This window comes from Podarcis vaucheri (genome assembly GCF_965113315.1).
Source record: "Podarcis vaucheri genome assembly, chromosome: 5".
NCBI classification, from domain to species: Eukaryota; Metazoa; Chordata; class Lepidosauria; order Squamata; family Lacertidae; genus Podarcis; species Podarcis vaucheri.
The window spans coordinates 103,000,513-103,024,132 of record NC_138763.1 but is presented as its reverse complement, the minus strand read 5'-3'; the positions used below and the strand labels follow the sequence as shown (position 1 = coordinate 103,024,132).

At 42.9% G+C, this 23,620-nt stretch overlaps 1 protein-coding gene across 18 annotated transcripts; it reads right to left on the bottom strand.

Annotated features, from left to right (window-relative positions):
• Positions 1-1,817: 1,817 nt before the first annotated feature.
• Positions 1,818-16,203, bottom strand: NUP50 (nucleoporin 50). Of its 18 annotated transcripts, none has more exons than XM_082223201.1 (10): positions 16,054-16,203; positions 14,773-14,847; positions 13,956-14,165; positions 10,896-10,985; positions 8,575-8,658; positions 7,258-7,447; positions 5,395-6,045; positions 3,649-3,727; positions 2,873-2,991; positions 1,818-2,206 (listed from the first exon to the last, which is right to left on the bottom strand). In XM_082223201.1, exons 4-10 carry the CDS (start codon positions 10,971-10,973, stop codon positions 2,004-2,006), a joined length of 1,404 nt encoding a protein of 467 aa, XP_082079327.1. In that variant the 5' UTR covers positions 10,974-10,985; positions 13,956-14,165; positions 14,773-14,847; positions 16,054-16,203; the 3' UTR covers positions 1,818-2,003. The 18 variants fall into 18 exon arrangements, with proteins under 18 accessions (XP_082079327.1, XP_082079326.1, XP_082079315.1 ...); XM_082223200.1 differs by having other exon boundaries at positions 13,962-14,165; XM_082223189.1 differs by having other exon boundaries at positions 13,972-14,165.
• Between the last annotated feature and the right edge of the window lie 7,417 nt (positions 16,204-23,620).

The following is a 23,620-nucleotide window of genomic DNA, read 5'->3' as shown; positions in this document are numbered from 1 at the left end:
GTGTGAAGGGCAGTGCCTGGTAAGCTTTCGCTACATCATGTCACAACCCACACAGGATGGCCAAGGTGCACCCACATTTTCATGCAGCAGTTCAAAGAGGTGCAGGAAATTCCAATGCGTTTCTGGAATGCCTTCCTCAGCAGCAGTGTGAAATAATCCCATTTTATGCTTGCTCTAAGAAAGAAGTAACTGACCACTTTCCATAACACAACCACTTTCAAGCAACACCTTTTGACCAGCTCTTGCAAACATTTAATGGACATTACGATTATTCTTTCATGCTGCTTTTAACTTTGAAAAGCAACATGCGCACTCTGGATTTCTTACAGAAGCAGCATCACGTAAGACATAGCAAAAAAATTATGAGAACAAACTGCATGTCAATGAAATGCTATTTCTTATTCTACTCAGTAACTGAAAAATTGTTACATATACACAGTTGCACTTTAGGAATCAGACAAGTGCAAAATACATAGCATACCTGTAATATTAACAGTCTCTCAATGTTAAAATTATGATAGAGGAGGGTGTGGGAACAGGCTATCTGCTTTCTAGAAAAAGAGCAGGCTGTTTGCCCAGACACAGGGGAGTAAACAAATTTCACTGAGGATTTTTAAGACACTATTTCTCAAAGACAAGAGCACACAATATTACTGAAGCTCTTGGCCATTCAACCTGAGCCTCTAACAGTAAGACTGGACTCCATATGCATGTTCCCATTTATAATATTAACATGCAAGTTAGCATTTCTGATTGTTCACCATCTTGAATGCTAAAGAGAACAATCCAGTGTGAAGCTCATTAGCCCAAACCTCACTAACATAAATGGTAACTCCGATTTATTTTAATGGGGATTGGGTCAGATTACTCCTTGCTGGACTGTACCCCAAGATATTTCAGTGTGGGGTGCTGAACTCTTGAAATACTCCCACACTTACTTTTTAGGAAGTCCAACACTTAAAACTTGATGCAAAAAAGGCACCAATTCATAATCAATACGGGTCCTGCTTCCACAGCATCCCAGCTCCCTTCCAGTTTTAAGGTACGACTAGAACTTTAAAGATTCAGATGTTTCGGAACCTATGGTAACCAATATTTGTGGACTGGTTATGTGTGGCTTTACTAGCGACTGCTACATTAGTAAGACAACTATTTAAATAGCAGGGTATTCACGGTCTGACTGCTGATCCCGTTAAATGCACACTGGCGCACACCCAAAATAGTGTGGGCACAATTCACAGCTCTCTTGCACAAGCCCCTTGACATTAAAGGGGACTGTACAGAATTTTCAAGCCTGAAGATAAGGCTTTGGCAAGAGTACAATGGAAAAAGTCCATCAAATATCTCAACACAAGATGCCCCAGGTTTGATAAAATCAAAGAGACAGGATTGGATTGAAAAAAAATATAGCCATGCTACCTTTTCCCTCAGTTGTTTCTCTAGGGAATGAGAAAATAACAACCTGCAACTTTGGCCTTAAAAATCAGGGTACTGATTTTTAACAGCTGTTACTAAAACACAAAAACTATACTGTTCAGTTTAAAACATTTGTTCCTTCAACATAATCTGAACTGTGATTTCACATTTAGGAGAGGATTTCAATTCAAACTTGGATGCAAGATAAAGAAGTCTGTCAAATTTCTTTCCACCCACACAAAATTCTTCCTACACAATTTCCGGTGTAGTATTTTACACCATTTGAGTATAAATCAGTTTTATTCTGTATAATAAAAATGTTTATTTTTTGATATGCAAGTTTTCTTCAAATATGGTTCATGCATTAGATATTCAAATTAGAAGGGAGGAAGAATTGACTCTTGTGTCAAGTTAAAAGCTTTTATTGGCCATCTTAGTTTCTTTCCCTCACCAAAGCTCTTCAGAGTTCCTAAACAGTCCTTAGAATGTCAGAAGTGGTTTAAAAAGTTACTAGCAGAGTCAAGAGAGGGGAAATGAGCAGCAGCAGTTTGGCAAGTTTCGTCTGTAATTTTCAACAGCCCAGATTTTTAGACCTCCTTCTTCTCCAGTAAAATTTTGTGCAACTCATCTGCATCCTGACTTGTTTTCACTCTTATCAATATAGGAACAGGGACTGTAGCATTCTTCTCATCAATGGGTGGATTTGGAACACAGACAATGAGCACGTTGTTCTTCCCTGTTCTGGAGCATGGCATCTTAGGAGGCACCAAAATGTTCAGCAATATGTTGCCTGCAACAGAGTGGAAGTTGGGAAAAGAGAAAAATAAATACAAAATATGAATGTCTAGGTAGTAGTATGGTGACCTGAGGTATGAGAAAATCAGGTGTTACTGATCCACCTAGCCAACCAGAGGCTGTTCCACCTGACAGTGGTTCTCTCAAGGTCTCAGCCACAGCTCCTTGCTAAAAAAGATGTTTTTATCTGGAAAAAGCTTGGGCTCTGTTACTGACGTACAAGCCGCCATTATTTCCTCAACTCATTTCCTCACCACATTAGCTACTATTCCTAAAAATGGGCAAGATCTCATTGTGTTAATACTTAGCAATTAAAAAAGAAAAACCAATTCCTGAGATCCAGTGGCCAAACACTACATGGTGGATAAGCCAAACTTGCAGTAACGGCTGTCAGGGCAGGTTTGCATCAAGATTCCAAACACAAATAATTTGTGAAGTCATCCAACTATGTGCTAGCAACTGCACACACCCAACTTGGGACACAAATCACAGCCACTGCTAGATGTGCCTGTTGTTTACTTATGTGTAAAATTCTACACAGTTGTAGGCATGAGAGCAAAAAAGGACCATCATAAATATCTTAATTATTTGAAAGAAGCCAGTAGCCTTTGACTTAGCAGTGGCTTGGAAGTTTACTGAACTAATAATAATAATAACGTACCTAAGTTGGTATCTGCCCGTACTAATAGCTGAATCTTCTGATTTCCTGCATGTTTTAAGTGTAGCGTTCCTATACCTTTTTCTTTAAATTCATTATCTTTCTTGTAAAAAACTTTGCACCTGAAAAAAGGAAACATAGACAAGATTCATTTTACAGAACATGCATGAATGTGAAAGGTGAATAAAAGCTTCCAAATAGCTTGTATGTGGCAAACACCAGCATGGAAACAAATAATACATTTAAACTCAGGCTGGAACTAGCCAGACTAATAGCTATATAAATAGTCCTTCCAGAAAAGAAGTCTTTGCAACATGATAAAACTATTTGTTAGAATCTTCCAGAGTATACCAAAAATAATGGCCAAGATTTAAAGAACCATGAGCTCAAGGGGGCCTCAGATTTACTCTGAGAAACAGCAGCCCCCCAGCTGCACATAAAACTGCCTTTAAACTTTAGAGTGTTTTAAAATGAGCTTCTGACAAAAAGACTGCAGGTCTTTGGGTGAGACAAAACTAAGCAGTTCTTTGAGTCACTCTGTGCCAAAACAGAGGCAACCTGTAACTTGTACCCCCTGGAATTATCAAAGTTTGAACTCCAGTAGTATAAAGAGATACAAAATAGCTTGGGCAAAAGAAATTTCGTTTAGTTTGTAGTTGTAATGCACTATAAACTGCTAAAGACTTTTACTCACACATACAAAATTAGGGGGGGAAACATACTGAACTCTCTGCAGTAAGAGCATGATCGTGGTAATAGTATCAAAGAACACAACTCACTTCTTTGAGTAGAAGGCATCATCTTCCTTTATTTCATTCACTACTGCCTTTGGTGGCTCCTCATCTTCTTCATCACCCCCTGTAGGAAGAATAATTTCAGGTAAGTGTTACGTATATACAAGAAAAGACACTGCAGTACATAAAAATCTTTTGATGTTTTAAAAATACATGGGGATATTAGATATCAGATACAGCTACCTGGTTCACATGGCATAAAGCCAAACTATGGCTTGACAAGGAGCAACTCACGACTGCTTTGCTTTTCCTCCCTTGCTCCACAAACAGCAGCTAAACCATGGCTTGGCGTTGCAGCCCAACCTGGGCTCATGGCTGGCCTTGCCCCACCCAGGCAGCTGTCACCTGAAACCAAGGTCTCTTTCTGGCTTACCACTCACCATTGCTTGTTTGGGGAAAGCAAACCATGAGCTCAAGGTTCGGCCAGAACACTAAGCCAAACCACGGGTCAGCTTCTGGCTGCATGTGAGGAAGATCACAGTATGTCATCAGTATAAAATATATTTCTAAAAAATCTTCAAACAATGTGCTAGAGAGAAAGAAGTTACAGATATTCGCAGGGGTCGGCAACCTAAGGCCCATCGGCCACAAGGGTCGTTTAACCGGCCCACGAGCTGCCCCTGAACCGAGCCACCTGCTCAGCAAGTCCCTGCGTGCTGCACTAAACCGCTGCAGGGACTTGCTTCCGCGGCGCCAGAAATCGCGTCTGTGCATGCGCAGACGCCGGAAATTGTGGGCACACGTGCTCACGCAATCTGGCCCACGGAGGGACCTCCACTGGAGTGAACTGGCCCAGGGGAGGTAAACCTTCCATGCCAACCCCTGGATATTAGAATATATTTTAAGCTGTGCTGATTAGCACTAACACTGCTGCATTTCCCTTCTACTTCAACACTTACATTTATAAGCCTTGAACATTAAAATATGGCTTATAAGCTTTCTACATTTCTTAAAGAACACTCTTGATTAAAATTATCTACTTGAATTGTAACTTTAAACACTTATTTTATTTTTTCCTAATTGCCATAAAGTAAATAACAAAAAGGTTTATATATATATATATAGAGAGAGAGAGAGATTCTTTGTAATAAATAACACACCAACTATCTGACTTTTAGAAGACATCTGAAGGCAGCCCTGTTTATGGAAGTTTTTAATGTCTGATTTTTTTATTGTATTTTTAATATTTTGTTGGAAGCCGCAGTGTGGCTGGGGAAATCCAGCCAGATGGGCAGGATATAAATAATTATTATTATCAATTATTTATTTTTTAATTAAAATTACCATCATCATCATGTGACAGGGCAGTGGAGGTGCTCTTACCCTTTTCCTATCCCCCAACCCCTGCTTAACCCAATCTATAGTTAAGGTTATTTAAATGGAAGGGGAACCAAAGCAGGGCTTTCAATAATTTCACCTACAAACATTTGTTATGGAAGTTTCAAAGTAGAAAAAAGCAGCGCAGATTGCTAGTAAAGCACCACATTCTATTCAAAGTCACCCAATACTAAAAGGCATTCCTGCAGGGATCCATAAGTTTTAGCTGGCCTGGGCAGCCAGCTATTATTTGTAATCCTCAGTGACACCCTTACCTAGAGTCCTCTGGTATGAGAAACAGATTTCTAGGGGGTCCAATTCTGCATATCAGCAGGAAGCTCACCAGATTTCAATGAAACATGGGACTGAATCCCATTTCTCAACTTCTAAAACAATAAAACAATAAACGTTTACCTTTATCTTCACTGCCACCACTTTCTGTCTGAATATCTAGTGCTTTGCTGGAAAATGAAGAAACAACCTTGCCTTGGCTTGTATCTTTTCCAAATAAACTTGCACTTCCAGGAGAGAATGAGAAACTAGGTAATGCACCAGAATTCAGACCAGAGTTGTCTACGCTCTTGCTAAAAGTAAAGGAGACAGTTGACATAGACCCTAGTTTTGGTTCCGTTTTCTTTTCCATTTCTGTTTTCTTTCCTGATGCATTCTCAGATTTGTTGCTATTGAAGAAAAACGTTGAACTCTGCTGAAGATTTGGACTCCCAAATGCAGACCCAGGCTGATTTCCAACTGTCTTGTTACTGTCACTTTCAGAACCGCTGTCACTACTCATTCCACGTTGCTCTATCTCAGCTAAATATTTCTCATAGTCTCGGAAAATCGGCGACAGGTCACAGAGTGGATTGGCATTTACATGTTTTACTATCCAGTCACGCACCGAACAATTTAGAGCAGCTAACTGTTTATGATAAGCATCAGGGCTGCATGCTTTGTTCTCAGTGAATCCAGAGGACAAGGGCTGCTGGCTCTCACCATTTGCTTCCACACTTACAGGTTTTTTCTCAGTTACAGTATTATTCACTGAACCACTGGACACCACAGAACCTATTAGAAAGAAGAGCATTTTATGAACTTTCTTTACAATGTTGTATGCATACATAAACCTAACCTGAACCCATTTCTAGAATGCATCCCCCCCCCAATCTATTTACTGAATTTGTTCTACTGATTTGTTCCCGGTAATGCCAATTTTTAAAATATATCTATATCTATCTATCTATCTGGATAGCTGTACCATCGTGAGACTGGGAACCAGAGCTCTGTTCCATCATGATATTGGGGTCAATATATTTGTTAATGTATCCACTACGACCCCAAGGTCTCATTGCCAACCAGCCAGTGTCAGTTCAAGCTCCAAGAGCAATTAGGTGAAATTAAAATGTTTTGCCCAACTTAGAACTTTTAATGGGTCATTTGATATAAATGTATCAATTTTAAATGTGAAGGAAGTAGTTGTTCAAGAAGATGAAGAAATTATCATTCATTTATTGCAGCACTATGATAGCAGAGCAAGCATGGAAAAAGTCAAGAGATACCAAAGGTGGAAGACTGAGCTCATAAGGAACTTGGACACTGCACAAATGGTCTAAATGAGTAATGTATTCAGGGTAGGACAGACCAGCCTTCTTCATAACTTACTGAAATGAAAAAATGAATGACACTATAAATCCTTACGTGCTCCTAGGCAACACATAACAAGAAAAATATATATGCTCCATGCTATAATGTGCTATTACAATAATATATTATAATTTAACTTAATAATGGTAAAATATAATGAGTATATGTGTGTATAATAAAATATATACAATATATCCAGATATAGATGCCTATGAACACTTAGCTACTTTCTAACACAACCTAAATAGCCTTGGGGACAGAAACAAAAATATGTAGTAATTGGTATGTTCATATATGTGCAGATCTCTTGAGGGGGGAATGTGGGGGGAAATAGTGCAACTTTAAAGATGTGATAAATGAACAATAGGTAAATAATCAGCTTATGTAAGTGATTTATATACTGAACAGCTAGAATGTTTGGCTCATATTTAACCATGCATGGATATGTGATTTTTTTTTTGCCCAACAGCTTTTTGAAGCACACAATGTCAAGTGGATGATCACCTCCATCTATATGCTTGTTGATATGAGGGCTGGATGTGACACATGCTTACACAAACCTTTCAGCTCCCTTAATATCATTAAAAGCATTTTTACAAGTATCGTCTGATGAGAAAATTTTACTGGTGAACTTACTAAATGTAGTAGTTGTTTCAGCAGCAGTCTTTAAATTGGTGAACGATGAGCTATTTGCAATGCCGCCGCCGCCATTGGATAGCCCCCCTAAAGGCTTTGTTCCGGTGCCATTGCCAAAGCCAGAAAATCCTCCACCTCCAGACGGCAAAACGAAACCTTTAAAACCTTTAAAAGCTCCACCACTCTCAGCCTGAAAGAGATGTAAAACAGATATCTCACTTTTCAGCTGTATCCCCACAAAGTCCCATCAGTATGATTATGTTAATGTCCACCCATACAAAATCTTTGCTTCCCTTATTCAAGGTAAATATTCTACAGGACATATTATATTTGGTCCCTGTCTGATTCTCACACACATATTCATCAAATGATGAAATTATCATTCCAGACATCACTGGAAACTAAGTATGGAATGTTCTTATCACCGAACATTAAGAATCTTTTCCATGAAGATAGTTCAGACATTTGACTTGCCTTTAACCCATGGGTACCAATGAAGTGTACATGTATGTGTGGACCAGCCAATATATGTTGCGCCATTGTGAAATTAGATTCACTATCACAAGACAAATGGTATCTTCTGATTAAAGAAAACCCAACCCATGTGGACAAAACCTGAGCGCTCAGAGTAATCACTTAGTCCTGAGCCAGCTGAAGGGCTACCCCCACCCTTCAATATAGAGAGCAATCAACAGTAACACACACATTAACAAGCAAAGGCTTGGCTTCACATGCAAGGTGAGACCTTAATCATGAGTCCTGGTTCACATGACAAACTAAGCCAAACTTCGGCTTAGCTCAGTGTGGCAGTAAAAAGACCATGGAGGAACAACGTGGCTGCAGGCTCCTTTCTGTGAGCCTGTACATTTGTGAGATCCTGGTAAATCAGTTTGGCTTGCTGTGTCATGTGAATGCAATCAGTATGGAATTCACCAGCAATAAAATCGCTTTTAACAGACAAACTGAAAACTGCAAACATCTGCAACTCCAACTGCAACTGTCTGGCTCCTGGAAAGAGTGGTGAAATAAATATGGAAAGTATTCTATCACTCTTGTCTTCCTCCAACTGTTTTCAACATTCTGCTTCTCCTTTGGGGACATTTCACACAATATGAATTTCCTAGGTGTAGTTCACTTCAAACAGGGAATGTTATATTTCGTCAAAACAACCTTCAGCCATTTCAATACTTGGCTGAATTTGTGCATCATTATTTACAGTACTTTCCACATAAGAAACAATTACCTGTGCATTTTTGGCAATACAAATGGTTGGACCAAGAATCAGACATTTATTATAAAATTAGTGCATTTATGTACCTCAAACCCCACATTTCTACGCTTTGCCTTCTTAATTGCTCTGTTCTTTAAAACCTCTTCACTGGCCACTGAGAACGTTCCCACCTGCAAGGAATATTATATTCTTAGAACAAACATGGTTCCACTTGCACACAGAAAATTGCTTCTTGATTCCCTTGTATTACAAAACTTCAAAATACACACTCACTTTTAACACTATAAGGCTCAACATTTTATAATAAGCAAATAGACATTGTATATTCAGCTTTAATAATAGCATTTTACAAAAACTACTTGTGAATCTTTTGTCGATAAAGGGCTTATCACTTGACTGCTACAAAAATATTTAGACTCTGTAAGCCCTGCTTTATCAAGAAACATTCCCAAATTTGCGTCAATAGCAAGTCAAATAATTTCCACCTTTATAACATAAAAAATTATGTCAATATACTTAACAGGTTTCTGCTTGAATATAGCATTTAAAATATATTGTGTGCTTCAATGCCTTTTTTTCCTAATGAAATTTTTCATTGCAACTACTATGGGATACTAGGAAAACTTGTGAAATAAGTAAAACTAAGTAAAATCAACACATTAAATATGTCAGAACATGCCAAATTGGATCGAACATGCCAAATTGGATCCTAACTGATTTAGGGTATAATAATAATAATATTATTTATACCCTGCCCATCTGGCTGGGTTTCCCCAGCCACTCTGGGCAGCTTCCAACCGAATATTAAAAACAATACAGCATCAGACATTAAAAACTTCCCTAAACAGGGCCGCCTTCAGTTGTCTTTTAAAAGTAAAATAGTTGTTTATTGCCTTGACAACTGCTGGGAGGGAGTTCCACAGGGCAGGCACTACTACCGAGAAGGCTCTTTGCTCTCAGAAATCCGCTCTCAGTCCAAACCTTTTACATCTTTGTAGCTGGGTTGTTTTCAGTTTCTTATCTCATCGTCTCTGTCCTGTAGTTTGCTCCAATTAAAGCCCAATTAACAGGATAACCAGGAACGGGATGGGGGGGGGTGAGTTTGTGGCAGCCAGAGTACTCCCTGCACCCAGTGCCTTTGCCTGCCCTTGCATTCCATGGGGAAGCAAGTGCCAGACCGCCAGGCAAACCGCGGGTGAGAGCTTGGTCCCTCTTCCAACCAAAGAGGAAAACAGATAATGAAATTCTCCCATCATTATCTGATTATCTCCATCTGTCTCTCTCACACAGTGTTGGGAGAAACTCCATTCCTGGAGCACCGGAAACAAGAAGCCAAAATTGAATACATTCATGAAGTTATTAGGTTGCTGATACAACATATGACACAACTCATGTACAGTTAAGGTCAAAGGAAAAAATCTGAACTAATTTAAATGGCATTAGGTTTCACTTATGGCCTTTGAGATGATGAAGTTTTCTAATCCAATAAAACAGATTTATGGAAATGTAGGCAGTAGCTGCTAAGGAAGACTAGAAACAGCTTTGGTTATTGGCATTTTGAATTTCAGGAAGTGCATTCCATTTGCAAAGATGTGAAAAGGTTTAATGATGCTCTGAGATGGGCCATTACTGAAAAGCCTAGCACCACAAACACCCCAGGACCTCTAAGCTTTTTTCTGTTGCACTCATTTGCCAAAGGACTAGAATAACAGCCTTGATTTTCACTACACAAAATGTAATCTTGACACTGCAACTCTTAGGCAAAACACATCCGTTGCATATAACTGACAAAACCATCCAGGGCCTGCCCAATACATTTTGGCACCTGAGGCAAACCGTGAAATGGTGCCCCTCCCCACCAGGGAAGAAGGAGTGAATGCAGATCTACATCAGGAACAAGAGAGACTGGGAACCAGGAGAGGAATCAAATCAACCTTACTTGAGAGCTGAAGTTGGAATCAAAGGATGTAAAGGGGGAGGTGATGACCCCAGAAGGCAGCTCCTGCCATTTCCTCCCTAGGGGTGAGAGGAGAAAAGCAGTGCCTCCTATCTGCTGAGATGTTGCTGTAGAGATAGCACTGCAGGGTGGGGGTGGGGGAGCTGCCAAGGAGGCAGCAGGTCCAGCCTCCAAGAGGTGTGCTGCAGCCATTGCAGCCTGTGGATCACTTGCCTTGTGAATGAGCCAGCCCCTATACTAGCTACATGAATGTGATTGCAATTAATTGTTGCCCATAGATCTATGAAAGTTACAAGGGAGAATCCGCTTACCTGGTATAATCTGTTCTTTTTATTTTTAGCTTGCGATACAGTGCCAACATAGTAATAAAATGCAATCATTTTGTTTTCCATGATCTTCCTATTGATTCTAGCAACTATTTCAATTTTATTTCTAATAAAAGCATCTGACCTTCCTTACCTCTTCAGTTTCTTCTTCTTGATCCCAGTTCCTGTCAGTCAGCTCCTTTTCTGCTACTCTCTTAGCCATTGTACAGCACTACTGTATTAGAACAAACAAGAGTAATCAGCCATGCTTCACATCTAGTGGTTTTTAAATAGGTGGCAAGCAACTTGCATTACCAGACACTACATAATAATTCAGTGACTTGTGATGGATTTTTAAAAAAACTAAAATGCACTAAATGGTTCATTATGTAATGCCTTAGTGTTAAAATTAAATAAGTCACAAAAAGAGTACCGTATTTTTCGCCCCATAAGACGCACTTTTCCCCCTCCAAAAATGAAGGGGAAATGTGCCTCCGTCTTATGGGGCGAATGCAGGCTTTCGCTGAAGCCTGGAGAGCGAGGGGGGTCGGTGCGTACCGACCCCTCTCGCTCTCCAGGCTTCAGGAAGCTCTGCGCAACCCTCGGGAGCAACCCTAGGTGCGTCTTATGGGCCGGAGTGTCTTATGGGGCGCAAAATACGGTAATCAGATTCTGACAAATGTAAACCATTTCATCCATAAAAGAATGTTGCTTTATGTATCTCAAGGTGTTCCCCAGTTGCCTGTCTGTTTCCTGATCTGTTGAACCTACACAGGCACCAACATTTCCCACAGAAATAGTTCATTAAGAGTTTCAATATAGAATTAAAACAAATTTACAGTTTCAGTCACTTGCTACTTTTGATGGTATATGAAAACATCACATTGTTGAAATACTACTTCCTCCTTTACATAGTATTTTAGGTTTGGAAAAGGGATGTTTGTGGCACACTTGGAGACACGTAGTGGTCCAGCTATGAATGCATTAGATTTATACTCCCACTTGTCCGCTGGCTCAGTATATTTGAAGCAAATGCACAGCAAGTCATTGGGAGAAGGTAGCTACTGCATATGTACCCAATTTTATGCTTACATGGTACTTTTCACAAGTTAGAATTTACTTCTTGGACTCTTGTTGGTTAGCCATCACGGATCTAGTTCAACATTTTCATCCCATATAGAATAATAATGTTTAGTATCATTCAGGAATATTTTCCATTATTTTTACGGACTGAATTATTAACACCTACAACATATTTACTTTTATCTTCCCTGCTTATCAGACACTAAGGAAACCAAATTCCAGGCACTATGAAGATTAAAATTTCCCCACCAAAACAAAGGGCTGCATTCAACTAAACTGTTGCACTAGCAGAAGCCAGCACAATGATACCTGCTAGCGCAATGGGGCTTTCCCACTCTCCTGCCACAGTGTACACTTCCCAAAGATGCTCTGGAGGATCAGGAAAATCCCCATAGCAGCATGCAGGGGGAAGAGAGAGGAGATCCATCAGGCAAGAAGAAATACTTCAGCTGACAATACTATCTCTTTAGCACTATGTTAATTACAATCCCAAGTTTTGTGGCACCTTATCATGGCATAAACTTTGGTGGAATTAAACACCCACTTCTTCAACTACATAAAGGTCTTGAACAGCCAACTGTTTGAGATGCCTCAAACAATCATTCAAATTAGGCCTTTATGTAGCTCATGAAATGTGCTTTAAGTCAGCAAAAGCCTATAGCTGTCTACTTTTTTGTGGGCCTTTTCCTGGTTTCTCTAACAGCAGACTAACAATCAAGAATTAGTCAGCTGAAGCATTTAGTGTGTCAGTTGACTGAAAAAGATGCATGGGGGGAAAGAATAGGCAACATTCAATAATAGGCAGGTGGATGCAACAGAATGTCCCCTTTACCTGCCGTCCCTCAAAGTCCCCTGTGATACCATCTGCTCCAGAGTGTCCCTTGATCCTCTGTAAAAGGTTTTTGGGTAGACAAGGAAATCTAAACTGTGCAATAAGTCAGTTGCACAAGCAGCAAGTCATAGCTGCTTATCACCCAATGTTAACATTAGCACAAGACGAGCATGAGATGCAAAATGCAATATGCAAGTGTGTACAGTGACCATTCACAACAGTAATAACTGTTGGTAGCAATTATTCCTTGCTTTGGAAATTTAAATTTACTCAGGTACTGGGAAGTAACTTGAGTAAATTCTTGAGACTGATTAAGCCCCAAAGAAACAGACTGTGCTGATAAGACTGCAAAACGGCTACTACCTTAGCATAGCAAATCAACGAAGAATGCATTATCAAGTGGTGTTGTGAGCAGTCACTGTACCTACCTTGCACATATCTAAGTTCAGCGTAGAAATATCATAGGGTGCAACCTCTTAAATTTCAGGGCACATATGTATCACATCTCTGCTTTGAAGGCACAGCCAAACGAAGCAGGTTTTCTGCAGGGAGCTCTCTTACATACCTGGGCCAAGCAGGATCTTTGCATCAGCTGATAAGTTTAATCCTGCTTTGCACAGCCACTTGTCAGGTGTTCCTGACAAGCAGCTGGTTGTTGGGTGCTCTGGAAGCTGAGCAAAGGGGCTTTGCCTGTATGATGTCAGGTGTACAGCTGGAAAGTATGCCCAAAGTGGTCTGGGGGGCCAAATGGAGAAACTTGGGTGGGTAGGGGGCAAGATTGGTCTGCCTCAGTAGGATAGAGGCATATAATTTGGAATGATATGAGAAGTGAACCTGTGCTTCCCACTTGTCAAAACATTCAAGCACCATGAATTCATGTTTACTTATAGTAAAGTAAAGGTAAAGGTACCCCTGCCCGAACGGGCCAGTCTTGACAGACTCTGGGGTTTGTGCGCCCATCTCACATCTATTGGCCGGGGGCCAGCGCTGTCCGGAGACACTTCCGGGTCACGTGGCCAGCGTGACAACGCTGCTCTGGCGAGCCAGAGCCGCACACGGAACGCCGTTTACCTTCCCGCTGGTAAGCGGTACCTATTTATCTACTTGCCCCCGGGGGTGCTTTCAAACTGCTAGGTTGGCAGGCGCTGGGACCGAGCAGCGGGAGCGCACCCCGCCGCGGGGATTCGAACCGCCGACCTTTCGATCGGCAAGCCCTAGGCGCTGAGGCTTTAGCCCACAGCGCCACCCGCGTCCCTTACTTATAGTACATAATCATTATAAGCTTCCCACTCGTACCACCACAAACCAGAAGTTCCTGATCTATCTCCTAATGCTTTCAGAATGCTGGAAGATGAAGCTATGTTTCAGAGAAGGCAAGCAGCAGCTCCTATATATGGTTGATGATGTCATAATGCAGTGGCGGCAAAGAGGAGAGCATCCTCTAGCTTCTGGGATAGTAGCAAGGGTTGTTATTCATAGTCTGTTTTCCCAACAAAAGCCCTGTAAGATAGGTTGGTATAAACAGAAAACTGAGAAAAAGCCACTTGCCCAATGCAACACTGTATAATCATGTCTGAAAACAGACATGAGCTCACGTCTCTTAGATGCAAACCAAACACTCTAGCTTTTCAACCATTGTGGTGCATATGAAGAGTGCCACAAGACTTAATCTGACCCAGAACCTCTTTCCCAACATCAGGCCTCCAATCTGATCAGATGAAGAAATCAAAGCGACAGTATTTCTAAACATGCATAAACTATATTTCCCACACTACTAAGTAACTGCCCTCACCACATTTAGGATAATAAGGAATAATTCTGAAGCTTGAGAGTTGACTGGCCAGCTAGCTGGAGCCCATCTATGAGTCCCATTATTTTTTTTCTTAACTGGCCCATGCTCCTGGTGTCTCTAACAGCTGCCTTACAGACATTAAGCAGCTGAAGTGTTTACTGACAACTCTCTTTTCTTTTAGAATTCAAACTCTTGCCCTGCCTAGGACTGACAAAAAGCAGTCACTCTACCTAATTTTAACCACTTGTTTAAAAAGGGCATTAAAAGTTCACATTCGTTCCAAATTGGCCCCCGTGACCAACCACTCACACATACCTTTGAAACCCAGGCACCACACAAATCAAGCAGCTCTTATGCAGTATACACACACATCTTCACAGGAGGAATGTGCTGTAGGTGGTAAATAAAAACAAATATCAAGGCATGACTATGGCAAGCTGCAAGGATTCACTGTTGTCAAGATTTAAAAACAGGCCGTGCCCCTGTATTTTAAACAGGACCATAACACTCAGAAGAGTTCAGCAGGAAGAAATGTTTTACTTGCCACTCAACTCCATGCCAAAGGAAAAAAGAAAAGCTTCACCACCTTGAATTTTCTCTGTGCTTTTGTGCTTAGGCTGCTGCTGATAGAACATAGGCAAGACCAGAAAAACAGGAGGTGGCAATCCAAGCCCCCAAATCAGAGCCAGTGTGCCATAGGTGCCAGGCAAAAACATTCCTCTTCCCCCAGACTAATTCTTCTTCTCTCCTTTGGCTAATTAAACAAGCTATGGCCTTTAAAACCCTGTGTGTGTGTGGTGATGGCTGGATCATTGTTTCGTTTGTTAAAATGTTATGTATCTTTGTTTTTTTTTATATGGTAAACAGCTCTGTGATTCTCAGACAAAAGGTGGTATAGAAATGTAATAAGGAATATGGATAACGATGAGGATCGTGGCCAGAGTGTTTGACTTGGGAGAGGCCAGGGTTCGAACCCTCCATCGGGGGCGGGGCGGTCCCTGCCTCCTCTCCAGAGGCCTCGGGGACTGGGCTCCCCCAGGACCCTCCCCTGGGCACCCTGAGGGGCCGGGCAGAAAACCCCGACCTGCTCCCCGGGCCTGAGGGTTGTGGCTTTGCGTCTCCTTGTGTTCTCATTTCATGCTGCGAACCCTCCCGAGATCTAAGGACGAAGACTCTGCATTCAAATTCCACACACAGAAACAACAGGGTTGCTTTTCTGCGGGGAGCAAGTGCCACGAATGAATAACATGCAAACTCCCCCTTCGGCCTCGGGTCCCCCTCACCTTCCTCCCGCGGCGGCGCCGGCCTCGCGGCTCCCTCAGCGCCGGAAACGGGAGAGGGAGCCGGCCGAGCGCCCTAGAGCGGCAGGGCGGTCTAGGAACCCGCGCGGCGCCTCCTCCGCCTCCCGCCCCAGCAAAGCCGGAAGGAGCTCTCAGCCGCGCGCGCCTAACGGCTGCCTCGGGAGCGGACTTCCGCCCGCCCCGCCGCGCGCCCCGGGGGGAGGGCCCCCGCTGCACTATCCCGGGCCGTTTCCCGGGGAAGCCGCCCCGCTCCCCCCCCCGGCCCCTCTAGCAGCGCTCGCTGCGGGGCTGTTACCTGATGGCGCCGCGGGCGGAAAGAAAGAGGAAGGCGGGAAGCCGGGCGGGCGCGCGCGCGCAGCAGAAAGCGCGGCCGCCACACCACTTCCGCTTCCGGCTCGCCCGCCCGCCCTTGCCCCGCCCACCTGCGAGGGGGCGGAGTGTTCCTCCGCAGCCGCGTGCCTCGGCTCTCCGCCGGACCGAAGCACTGCTCCGCCGGACGCTGCCGCTCTTCTTTCTCCCTGAAGTTCCGCGCTTATTTCGAGGACTACTTCTCCTATTCACTCTGGTGTTGAAAAGGGATATATTTCCCTTACCAGGTTTCTCGTGGTACATGAAAATGTAAAGGACATATGGGCTGACATTCTGATGACGATGCGTAGAATCTACAAATATAGTTTTGCCCGTAAGGAGAACCTATTCAGCAATAAACTCTCATCTGAAAACATCCCCCAAAATCAATGAATTTGTTAAACCATTATTTTTAAAACTTTAGTTAAATGGACGGAGCAATCCTATAGTTACACTGTGAGAGATACGTAAGAAGAATTACTGCTGTATCCAAGGCCTGCTTAAGCTGGGAGAAGGGAGAAATAATGGGAAAATACCAAAATTGGTGACCCCTCCCTGCATAACAAACAAAACTCACATTAAAGTCAGATATAAGCAGGTATCAGATAGCATTCTGATCCACTTCATGGATTTTCTGGTTGCAAGGTAATAAGAATTAAGTTATGCATCACCCAATGATATTTAACTGATGGCTATATGATCTTCACTGAGGCATACAGGTGAAACTCGGAAAATTAGAATATCGTAGTGAAGGGAGAGGGAAGGGTTGCTTTCTATACTTTGTACCTTTGCTTTCTATACTTTGTACCTTTGCTTTCTATACTTTGTACCTTGTACCTAAGAAGGATCTTCATATGTACCTAAGAAGGATCTTCATATTCTCTGTACCTTGGATCTAAGTCAATTTCTTGAGCTAGAAATAGCCAGACCTGCAGAATAGCCTCGCTTTCTTACTTTAGGAATGCAAGATAAAAAAAGACACATACGGAGGAGACGGGACGAGGGGATGCAGGACGCTTAGAAAGACACTATAGAGAAAATAGGGAGGACTGCTTAGAAAACTAACAATATAGACATGCCATGCTATTTTAAGAAATAAGTTGAAAACTTTCCAGTTGATTGGGGAAGTTTCTGGAGGGCGTGGGGAGGAGGGAGAGAGCCTACTCAAGGTATAAGAAAGTCTGCAGAGGCGTATTTTCTGGGCAGTCAGTCTTCCAGAAATTATTCTGCTGGCTGTCTCCTGTGCACAGAGAATAAACTGCTTTCCTCCAAAGAAGGATCTTTCCTGGTGCTTTCTTTTGCTCTCTCTCTGGATCTGAGGACGCGGGCCAACGATTCCCTGGCATGGACTAGGCTCAGCCTACAGTGGAAAAGTTCATTTATTTCAGTGTTGTTGTTTAGTCGTGTCCGACTCTTCATGACCCCCTGGACCAGAGCACGCCAGCCACTCCTGTCTTCCACTGCCTCCCGCAGTTTGGTCAAACTCATGCTGGTAGCTCCGAGAACACTGTCCCACCATCTCGTCCTCTTTCGCCCCCTTCTCCTTGTGCCCTCCATCTTTCCCAACATCAGGGTCTTTTCCAGGGAGTCTTCTCTTCTCATGAGGTGGCCAAAGTATTGAAGCCTCAACTTCACGCTCTGTCCTTCCAGTGAGCACTCAGGGCTGATTTCCTTCAGAATGGAGAGGTTTGATCTTCTTGCAGTCCATGGGACTCTCAAAAGTCTCCTCCAGCACCAGAATTCAAAGGCATCAATTCTTCCATGATCAACCTTCTTTATGGTCCAGCTCTCACTTCCATACATCACTACTGGGAAAACCATGGCTTTTACTATACGGACCTTTGTTGGCAAGGTGATGTCTCTGCTTTTTAAGATGTCTAGGTTTGCCATTGCCTTTCTCCCAAGGAGCAGGCGTCTTTTAATTTCGTGACTGCTGTCACCATCTGCAGTGATCATGGAGCCCACAAAAGTAAAACCTATCACTGCCTCCATTTCTTCCCCTTCTATTTGCCAGGAGGTGATGGGCCCAGTGGCTATGATCTTAGTTTTTTTGATGTTGAGCTTCAAACCATATTTGCATTTTCCTCTTTCACCCTCATTAAAAGGTTCTTTAATTCCTCCTCACTTTCTGCCATCAAGGTTGTATCATCTGCATATCTGAGGTTGTTGATATTTCTTCCGGCAATCTTAATTCCGGCTTGGGATTCATCCAGCCCAGCCTTTCACATGATGAATTCTGCATATAAGTTAAATAAGCAGGGAGACAATATACAGCCTTGTCATACTCCTTTCCCAATTTTGAACCAATCAGTTGTTCCATATCCAGTTCTAACTGTAGCTTCTTGTCCCACATAGAGATTTCTCAGGAGACAGATGAGGTGATCAGGCACTCCCATTTCTTTAAGAACTTGCCATAGTTTGCTGTGTTCGACACAGTCAAAGGCTTTTGCATAGTCAATGAAGCAGAAGTAGATGTCTTTCTGGAACTCTCTTTCTTGAACAGATCTCTGGTTCTTCGCATTCTGTTGTTTTCCTCTATTTCTTTGCATTGCTCGTTTAAGAAGACCTTCTTGTCTCTCCTTGCTATTTTTTGTAAATCTACATTCAAATTTCCTGTATCTTTCACTATCTCTCTCACATTTTGCTTGCCTTCTCTCCCCTGCTATTTGTAAGGCCTCGTTGGACAGCCACTTTGCTTTCTTGCATTTCCTTTCATTTTGATGGTTTTTGTTGTTGCCTCCTGTATAATGTTGTGAGCCTCCATCCATAGTTCTTTTATTTCAGTAATTCAACTTAAAAGGTGAAATTAATATATGAGATAGACTCATGACATGCAAAGCGAGATATGTCAAGCCTTTATTTGTTATAATTGTGATGTCCATGGCGTACAGCTAATGAAAACCATGCAGGTGTTATGGAAGACCAGGATGCTTCAATAGCAGCCTTCAGCTCTTCTGCATTGCTCGGTCTCATGTTTCTCATCTGTCTCTTGGTAATGCCCCATAGATTCTCTGTCGGGTTCAGGTCAGGCACAATAATCCCATGGGCATTGAACTAGGTTTTGGTACTTTTGGCAGTGTGGACAGGTACCAAAGTCCTGCTGGAAAATGAAGTCAGCATCCCCATAAAGCTCGTCTGCGGAAGGAAGCATGAAGTGCTCCAAAATCTCCTGGTAGACTGCTGCACTCTTCCATAACACCTCAGCAGTGCCACAGGCTGATAGCATTACTGAGGCAGTAATTGATGCAAAAGGGGCCCAAACCAAGTACTGAGTACATGTGCATGCTTCTACTTCTCAGAGGTCCAATATTGCTCTATTTGCAGTCCTTGTTTTGCTGATTTCATTTAATCTAATTTTCTGAGATTTTTTATTTGGGGTTTTCATCAGTTGTATGCCATGATCATCACAATTAAAACAAATAAAGGCTTGACATATCTCGCTTTGCATGTCATGAGTCTATCTCATATATTAGTTTCACCTTTTAAGTTGAATTACTGAAATAAATGAACTTTTCCACGATATTCTAATTTTTCTGAGTTTCACCTGTAGTTGCACTGAGATGAAACATTCAGGGTTACTATATGGCAAAAATCTTCTGCAAAGGTTGTCACAGGTAATGAATAGCTAAAGATTCAGTTTCTTGAAACCATAATGTTTGGTTCATAAATTTTAATTTTTTTTATACAGTTCAGACACTGTTTATGGTGCAACACCGACATACAGTGGAATAACATCATATAAACAGAAGCTGGTTACAATAAATATTTAAAAATTGCAGGAGTAGATAAAATTAAATCTCATGCTAACATACAAATAGTTAACGAGGCGATATGCATCATATTGTGTTGACATGCAAAGTTATTTTTGAGTTGGGAAAACCACTGCAGTTTTGGAAATCAAATACTGTTGCTTTACATTTGACTATACCAAATAACATTTTGCCTTTGTTGTTATTTTTCCTTGAACCTCCCCCCACAATACTGGGAGCTTTAATATAGTCCATGCAAATATTTGCGAATCTGGATGCACTTTGTGTGTGTGTGTGTGTGTGATTAAATGATATACTTCAGAGATTATTCATCTAACGGTACTGAATCCTACTGTGAGGTTTGGTCGGTACATAGCGTATGGCGACGCATGCCAAAGGCTATCTTCCAGAGTGTCTTCGCAGGCCAGGAGTTTTCATCATCCCTCAAAAGTGCTGGTTTAGTTTTATTTAGGAACCTGGAGTTGCATCCAGCACCACCTTCCATCTAAATAGAGAATGTAAAGATTATAGCTTTGTCTCTGCAGGGAATCAAAGGGACATAAAGAGGAATGGAAAAGGTAATCCAGAGCTGCCGCTAGAAGGCACATTCCATTTACATTGAAAAGGTTACTACTCACACTATTTTCATCAGCTATCTCAACAGGACAGCAGAAAATCTTTGGTTTCAATTGGTGGTCTCTAACTCAGGGCAGATTACTTCAGGTGCAGCTTTTCCTTGTTCTAAGTCAGAAAATAAGAAGCTCACTCCAAAAAGCCATGCTGAGATTTAATAAATGATACAAAGGAAAGGTTTTGAGGGGAGTAGAGGTTCAGTACAGATTTTATTTTTCTGAAAGTGCCTTTTTAAAAAAGCACTTTCCCAGTCTGCTGTTTGTATAGTCAAAATCATATGCAAACAAACATATGCTGATTGTCCAATTGTTAAGAGTAAAAGGGAACTCCACTCCCCCCAGTTTAAAAGGTGAAGAATGTGCCAAACTGGTTTTGCAGATTTGAAGTCCTCCTCACCACTCTAGAACTGTGCAAACACCTACAAATCAGTTGGCTTTGCAGGTTATGCAGTTTTACTGTGTTAACGGAGAAATCCAAGGGCTCCCTTGGACAAAAAACAAGGACACCAGCCAGGAATACCAGAGCAAAACAGCAGCCAGTAGGCTTGGTCTTTATTGAAGATTGTCACGACAGGACTCCCACCTGCCACCAGATGAAACAAAATGGAAGCCCAGAACAAAAGAAGACCCCAACTTTTATTAGTTACTAATCCCCCAAACTGCACCCCTAGAACTACATCACAACTACATCATTGACACATCACAAAAAAGGGGTTGAGGGGGGAGTTGTGGAGGTAACCTAAGTGTCTTGTCACCTGGCTGGTTCCTCCTTTCCCCCTCCCCAGAGTCACTTCCAGGAGACAAAGGGGAGCTGGCAGTTTCCTGCCCCCAGAGGGAAGATCTGATCATTGTCCTTTGTTCCAGTCCATGTTGAATCCACTCCCATATGCAAGTCCTTTGTGACCTTGATGGTCTCCTGTCTGGGACCATCAAGGTTGTCATCCCAACTGGGTAGGGCTCCAGTGTATGTGCTGGTATGGTTAAGGGATTATGGCCGTCCTGTATCAAACCATCCCTCTTTCCTTCATTCATGGAGTAAAATAAAAGTGGACTGGTGTAAATCCGATGTATGGTTGATTTACTATGCATTTATAACAAAAATGTTGCGTATGTTGTGTGTGTGTGTGTGTCGTGTTTGTACAAACCGAATGATTGGGGGGAAGTTCCTGCAACAACTGTGATCAGCAAGAGTTTTCTTATGAGTTTCATTGAAAATAACTTTCACACGTTAGTCTGCCAAGCATCCTGGTCAGGCTGTATAAATTGAATGGGGAAGTGACATTGCATAACGCAGCTGAGCATTTTGGACTGCACAAATCTGTATTCTGAATGAACTATGAACTTCAGAAGCCTCTGTAGTCTGAGTCATAACCAGATCCTTCTGGTGTTGCAGTTTTAGACTTGCTCCTGTGTGGACTCAGGCCTGGGCTTGACGGTGCAAACGCTACCTGCTTTGTAGTCTCATTCAAGAAGACAGGCAGCCCATGTCTGCTCAAAAGCAAACCCAACTGACTTCAGTGTTCCTAACTTCGCAAAGGGCATATCGCAACAAAAGGGGAGAGAGTGGCCAACATTATCCCCACACTTTCTTGACAGTGGTTTTGTACAGTTAGCAGCCAGGGGTTGTTTCTCTTTTTCATAGTGTTCTCTTCTGCTAAACGTGCCCACAGTAATCCTTGTGGCAGAATGGTAGCAGCATACCCTCCAAGTGTCCCTATTTTCCAGAGACAGCCCCCGAATTACAGAAGCCGCCCTGGTTTCTGATTTGATTCCGGAATGTCCAGGTTTCCCCTTTTCCTCTCCAGGAGACTTTGGGGTGCAAAACTTGTGTTCTTCCTCTGATACGCATTTGAGAAACTCATTCCTTAGCAAGCCTGCTAGAAAATAATCTGTTTATCATGAAACAATGCTAAATTGTGCCATACCTGCATGCATTTTATACAGGTATAGAAAAATTCTGGCTCTGACAACAGCCTAATCCATGACCATGTTAAAATCTCCTATACAGAAGCAATATTCTTGCGCCTCAGGATCCAGATGACATGGGGTCTTCATTGCTTGTGTCATTGTCTTGCTGGATAAAAGTGACATTTTGTTCCGAGATTATAGTAATTCTGAAAATCAAACTCCATCTGTTCCTAAGTGAAGAAAAGCACTGGTGTCAGGGTTACTTCCAGATCCTAGCTCACAGAGGATCACACTAGCCAGCGGTTGTTGATTAAAAGTCTTTATTGAGTTACAGTCTCCATTCTTGAGCTGCTGCGTGCAACCCTACGCCTTATGCTTAGGTCGGCGAAGCTCCTTCTGAGTCTCCGCCCCTTGCGCATCAACTTAATATCCTAGCCCTGCTCCACCTTTTCCGCCTGACAGTTCTCCTCTGGGTCCCTCTGCCCCCCTGGGTCTCTCCCTTCCGGGATTCTTCTGACGCTGACCCCCCTGACTCCCCTGTCTCCTTGCGCCGGACTTTAGGACCTGGCTCTCTTTCCGGGCTGCCTACTGCGCCACCTTCCTGTGCATTTGAACTTGGCGCGCGCGCCCAACCTTCCACTTTCCGTCTAACCGTCACTTCGCTCCCCGATGAAGGTGTGGCCACTCCTGACTCGTGCCCTCCCTCCTGTTGTGAGCTGCCAGCGCTAGTTCCCAGGCGCTCTTCCTCTTCCCTACTCTCTGGCGGTGACGTAGGTCCCGATCTCCAACTGCTCCCCTCTGAGTCCCCTCTGGCTCTTTCTTCCTGGGGTGTCCCCCTAGTCTCCCCCCTTGCCCTTGCCACTGGTGCTCCTCTTTGTGAATCTTCTGATTCACTGGACAGACTCGGAGATCTCGGGTCGTCGTCGTCACTCATCCTTTCTTCTGCCTCCTCCCCCTCGCTCTCTGTTTCCTCCCTTGCCCTCGCCTCTGCTCCTGAACCCCTGACATCCATCCCCCCCTCAAAGCCCCCCCTTCCCCCCTCCCCTCCCTCCGGTGCGGGAACTGGGTGCTGCAGTGTCAAAGGGACGAATGTCGGGTACAGTTCGCTTCCCGTGGCCGGCCTCCATCCGCAGACTCCCGGTTCTTCCTCCCTGCTCTCGTCAACGACGGTCACCTCTGCTTCCATCTCCGTGCCGCCGTGCTCGAGACCCTGGTTGTCCCCGAA